General features: G+C 45.1%; 1 protein-coding gene across 1 annotated transcript; it reads right to left on the bottom strand.

Annotated features, from left to right (window-relative positions):
* Positions 1–214: 214 nt before the first annotated feature.
* LOC123063275 (conserved oligomeric Golgi complex subunit 4) lies at positions 215–5,725 on the bottom strand. Its single transcript, XM_044487016.1, has 2 exons — positions 3,996–5,725; positions 215–1,140 (listed from the first exon to the last, which is right to left on the bottom strand). Exons 1-2 carry the CDS (start codon positions 5,646–5,648, stop codon positions 511–513), a joined length of 2,283 nt encoding a protein of 760 aa, XP_044342951.1. The 5' UTR covers positions 5,649–5,725; the 3' UTR covers positions 215–510.
* Between the last annotated feature and the right edge of the window lie 275 nt (positions 5,726–6,000).

Genomic DNA, 6,000 nt, shown 5'->3' with positions numbered 1-6,000 from the left:
TTACAGAAATCTGATAATACGCACAAAGGTTTACGAAGAAAAAAAACACGGGTTGGCTAGCTGTAAAAATTTATCTCACTTCCAACCCTTTCCATTTTGCAAAACACCTGTATCATTGATGATCCAAATACTCCAGGCGGCCAAAATTATCTTCTTCATCAAGAAAGGGTCTCGTCAAATTTCAACTTCTTAAATTTTAAAAAAATCAAGCAAGTGCTATAAGTTCAGATAAATTATCTCAAAAAATTAACTAATTATTACATTATCTTTAAAAAATGTTACACCCAGCATTACCACACACATAGGTTTGACATATAGTATCTACAAATTCATACACACATCTCCCAAAGTTAACGCGACAAATTCACTAACATATATAATCACTATTTCAACAAGGATTAAAGTGGGATTATCCACGATAGCAAGAGGACAAAAACAGGGAAAACATTTCATGATATATCACATACAAATGAACAATAGTGTGACAAGTGTGTATTTTAAATGCACAGGTTAGAGTCTCAAAGCAGAAATCGCTTCGGGCCTGAAGTCGATCCTAAGCCCTAAGACCCTCCTCACCTCCGCAGGTGTCAACAGCCATGTCAGATGCCCAGCATTGTCACCCCAGAAGTCCAGTATCTCAGACACGCGCTCGAAGTTCAGGATGGTCGACATCTGGGAAAGCCTCGAGAACTTGTCTCGCACTGGCCTCTGTGACATCTCCGAGAAATGGTTGATCAGGGAGCGAACCTCCTTGTCGAGCTGCAGGCCACCAAGCTGGTTGAACCTCTTCTGCATCATGATAACCTCAAGCCTCTTGACAATGAAGTCGATGACCAGGTGCACAAAGGAATCGTAGTTGTTCGATGTCATCATTGGCTGGAGCCATGTAACGTTAGTGTCGACTGCAAGGAGAAGCTTCTGCACCCATGGGTCGTTCACCTCATTTTCCCCGTATTCGGCATCATCCAGCTCATAGCTAACAGTGGTAACCGTGTCAAGGACAGGACGAATGCGAGGCGCAATAGATGCCACTAAGTGCTCCAGCCCAGAATAAAGGATCTTCTTGTAGGAAGCATTGATTTCACCTAGCTCCGATAAACAGGACTTGATCTTCTCTCGGTCAGCAGGAGCATGGAAAATCTGTGATGAAAAGCAGCAGAGCAATTCAGTTGTCAGAGATGACTAAAAGACCATTGAGATTAAGTTACCATAGCTCAATCAAACCATTAGCTGTTTCACATAAGATCGAGGACTTGAGGAACAACACATAAGAGCCATACAATTTGTAAGTGAGTTAATTGCTCCAATAATTTCAAAAGAGAATATTTTTCCTCCAATCTCTTTACTTGTCACTTTGGATATGGATACAGTACAACAGATACCTTGAGCATTAGTTCCTCTTCTTATTACCAAACAAAATTTAAACTGTAGTGTTTTTTTGGAAGAGAAACTCCCCCTTATTATTACCAAAAAATGAATATATTAAACTGTAAAAAAGTTGGAAGGGAAACTGTAATCATGTGTAAGAATTTATGATGGACAATCTAGTAAATAGTATAATATGATAAGATCATTTCCATGTGAACAATCTAAAAATACTTATGTACATTGGTGGTCAAAGTTTCAAAACATTGATTGCATGCATAAAAGGATGAAATCCGCTTGCAAACATAGGAATACCACGTAAGATTTTGCAAACAAGATATTCCATTAATGTGTGTTTGCAATGTGAACAGATTTTAAACACGCACATACTCTGTAATCACATTGATTTGGGGTAAACCACATGTTCTAAAGTTGTTGTTTGAAGTAACACACTATGTTTCAGAAGTGGCCAGTTGACCGCAAGCACAATAGCTAACACCCAAATATAAGACGTCACCTAGGGGAAAACACTATAAACCTGACAATCAAGCATCTCATGATCAATGCTCCTAGTCTTATTTCATAAATATAGAAATTCAATTTGAAGATAGCTCGTCAAAAGATTCAGCCAAGGCATAAGGTTTTCAATTTGCCAGAATGGAGTATATATGGCAATGTGCTTTACTGGGGTATCCAATTTTATTCTTGTAATATTGTTCTTCAATTATCTCTGTTTCTTAATTCCTTCTTTCTAACCAGCGATTTGTGTAAATTATGTTATTTGTCAACTTGAAGTGCTGAGGAGAGGACTATATTTCAACTGCAATCTCCTTGCAGTTTGTAAATCTTTTTTTTGTTTTGCAGTATGCAAAAACCTAAAGGAATCAACATTAATAACATGAATTTGTTTGAATCATCAAGATATTGATTTTAGATGATTGTGAGACAGGCATTCGCAATGAATATTTAATTGACAATGCTATTTCCGTTGCAAGATTTTTCTGACAAATGCAAAGATGATTCAGTTAAGCTTATTTGATGTAGATATATTTGTTCAGCACTGAATCATTTAAGCTGTTTTGTTGTAGGCAGGCTGTTTTAGTTTCAAAGGAGGGCTCCTAGGCAGCATGGTGCAGAGCAAGGGTTCAGGGTTGTCACCTGTAATAGTATACCTATGTTTACGAATATTAATTTACCCTACTAGAACTGTTTAGCTGACACTGAAGCACTAGTAATGTTAGGTGGAACAACCCCTGACACAACATTAGGAAAGGCTGCACAGCTGGGAGAGTAATGAAAACTTGTCGACGCCATGGATGTACTATATCTTTTAGGCATGTATAAAGCATAATACAAATATACAATAATCTTTGGTACTATTATCTTCTGTTGAAGTTGAGATTTATAAGCAAATAGTTACACCTTTTTCGTTTGTTGTTGCTTGCAGTGAGTTCCAGATAATACGTGATATTATTACTTTTCATTTAAATGTAGTTCAATAATCAGAAGTATCAGAAGGAGATGCTCGTGAGTCATCAGGAACCTTCATTCCACCAACGAAGATTGCAAAATAAAAAATCGTGGGTTACATGCAAACTGATGTGTGTAATCGTCCAATTAACAAGACTGAGAAATTGTGCCTACTACTATCATTTATGTTACAACTATGCAGACATGCATTTTCCAGAACCATGTGTTGTTACTTTGCACTTTGCAGGAGACAGCAGAACACATGTGCTGGGTCTCTTTGAGTTGAGGACAACAATCGAAGTTTCTATCCATGCCAATCATGTTGATCATCATGTCCAAAGATATTAAAGTTCATAAGAGGATTTGTGGTGTATCCTTTGCAAGAATGAATATAATGGTACTGTGGATACCAGTAAACGTGTTTTGTAACTGCGATGCTATGTTATTACACAAATTTACTGGTTCATCAAATTGGTCATAAATTGATAGTAACCATAAGCACATGACACAGAAATTGCATTGGAACTATTGAAACCCTTAAGTATATAGAAAGGTCCTTAAGAGACAGTAACAGTATAAGAATTTATAAAACTGGTATTTAATCTGATACAGATGTGAGGGAACTATTTCAGTTTACTTGGCATATTGATCAAGCACATGGAATAAAGTGAATGGTTGAGATCATTTTCTGTCTATAAATGTATTGGGAACAGGATAAGAAGTTAGTGAGCTCATAGCTTCTTGTTCTTCTATCGATATGGCAGCAGTCATCACATTATCATAGCCACTGGCCCACAACTTTGATTAGCGTCGAGTAAACAAGTTTACAACCACAAAAATATGAGAAGTGCCTAAGGATTTATCAACACAGCAACTAGTTGGAGCTAACTAAGCTTGCAGTTCAAAGAAGGTGCATGCAACCCTTAACATTTGAAACAGTCTGTGTCTGTTCAGACAGAATGATACTACTAACAGTACTTTCTAGAGAATGTCACCATATTGTGGGCTTCTACTTTAAAAAATGGCAACCTAGAACACACAGAAGAAGCATACTATCGAATTGAGTTCATCTTAACTAAATGTGTACAGAGCTTAACTGCCAAATCCGTGCCAGTGTTTGACATACACAAACAGGTAGAAGGAGACAAAAATAAACTCACCTCTGCACAGAGCTCCTCGACCTCATGGCGGAGTTTCAGGACATATTCTGAGCTCACATCCATGTTGTTCAGCGCAGTTGCAATCTCCTCCCCGGTCTTCTGAACTCCAACACCACCTAAGAAGAGCTTTGCGCCCAAGTTTGGCTCCCTCATTCTCCACTGTAGTGCCTCCTGGAACTCATTGCTTAGTAGGCTCGTTGCCCCACCAAGCACAGCAAGTAGCGAGTTGATGCTTGCAGTGAATGCTGCCCGCCGGCAGCAGCTCTGCAGTAGAAAGAACACATCGTCGACCATTGAGGTCGTGAGACCATCAGGCACTGGCTCATCAATCTGGATGGCCTTCCTTATGTTTTCCACCATGAAGAACTCCTCCAAGATCACATAATACCCAGTCAAATCCTTCTCCATTTTATTGAAGCTACCATTACGGAAGGCTTTCATTGCTTGCGGACCGAGTTCAGGCTTGACATCCCTCAGTCCACGGATCTTGTTCACCATAAACTCAGTATAGTCTTCACCCAGTTGTGTCAATGCAAGAATCTCCTCTAGATAAATCTCAACCTCCCTGGGGTCAGGCCCTTCACTACCACCTGCGGCATTGGTGACAGAACCCATGACAGAGAGAAGATTCTTGGTATAGGAGTTTATATCTGACGAAAGACGGGCAAGCTTTCGGTAATCAGCATAGCGACGAAGGATCTGGGTGCCCCTCGAGTCGCATTCCTCCTGCAGCTCGATGATGGCATAGGCAACACCATCCTCACCCCGTAGCTCACGAAGCACCGCGTCATTCTCCTCAACAGCGAGCACAATATCCTTGAAGAGACGGGTGAGGCAGCCAACGAAATCAGGGCGCTCCGAGGTAGGCTGGGTTGCAGAGATTAGGTCGGTGAGGTGCTCGAAGTCTGCGCGGGCGCGGAGGGCGACCACCTTCTTGAGGTAGGCGACGTAGACCTGGAGGCCCTCGGGCGCGAGGTCGAGGAGGGGGAAGAGGCGCACGAGGCGCAGCACGGCGGGGTGGTCCTGGGCGTCGACCGCGGCGGAGAGCCTCCGGCGCGCGAGACCCTCGAGGCGGCGCTTGATGTCGAGCAGGTCGCGGCGGAGGTCGTCGTCGGTGGGGAACCGCGCGTCGATGGCCAGGAACTCGTGCACGGCGGTGGCGGCGGCCGCGAGGTCGTCGGCGGCCAGGGCGCGGCGCGCGGCGTCGAGCGCGCGGGAGCGGTCGAGGGCCGCCTCGGCGCGGGCCAGGGCGGACTCGGCGCGCGAGTGGGCCGCATCGAGGTGGCGGACGCGGGAGGAGAGCGCCTCGGCGAGCGCCGCGGTGGAGGAGGAGGACTCCCTGAGGGCCGCGGCGTCGGAGGCGGCGAGCGAGAGGAGCGGCGGGGCGGAGCGGAGCAGGGAGGCGGCGGCGCGGTCGAGGTCGGGGCGGCGGGCGAGGAGCGCGTCGAGGCGGGCGTCGAGGGCGCGCTGGTAGGCGACGCACTCGTGGAGCAGGCGGGTGGCGGCGCCGGCGTCGGTGAGGCCGCGGAGGGCGGCGAGGGAGGCCGGGTCGCCGAAGTCCAGGGACGGGGCGGCGTCGGCCGACGCGTCGGCGGCCGCCGATGAGTCCGGGCGAGGGGAGCGCGGGGTGGGCGCGGCGGACGGCACGGCCATGGCCGCCGGGAAGCAGGGTGGATCTCAGTGAGATCAGATGTGCGGGATCTGGCCGCGGTGGGGGGTTGCTGCAGCGTGGGAGAAATTGGTGTTTATTTTTCAGTGTCGCTTTGGCCGTGTATGAAAACGCCCTCTCTTTTTTCAGTTTACATTCAATGTGATTTTCTGTAAATTTTACTATTTGTTTGCACACTTACATCATCCTTGACTTCACTTTTGCATAGCTACAACAAAGTATTAAATACTCCTTCCATTTTTTGAATATAAATTTTCTTTAGAGATTGCAATGGCAGAGATGTTGTTGAGCGAGGTGACGATGAGAGGCCCTCGCCACCTATGGTGTTGGTTCCGA

The sequence above is a fragment of the Triticum aestivum genome, chromosome 3A, assembly GCF_018294505.1.
Source record: "Triticum aestivum cultivar Chinese Spring chromosome 3A, IWGSC CS RefSeq v2.1, whole genome shotgun sequence".
In the NCBI taxonomy this organism is placed as follows: Eukaryota; Viridiplantae; Streptophyta; class Magnoliopsida; order Poales; family Poaceae; genus Triticum; species Triticum aestivum.
This window is presented reverse-complemented; position numbering and strand designations above follow the sequence as displayed.

What these genes read in the sequence shown, in the direction of transcription:
- LOC123063275 (XM_044487016.1), bottom strand. Translation starts at nt 5,648, where the DNA reads ATGGCCGTGCCGTCCGCCGCGCCCACCCCGCGCTCCCCTCGCCCGGAC. An exon ending in TCGAGGAGCTCTGTGCAGAG is followed by an intron (nt 1,141 to 3,995) that starts GTGAGTTTATTT and finishes TTTTCATCACAG; the next exon opens with ATTTTCCATGCTCCTGCTGA.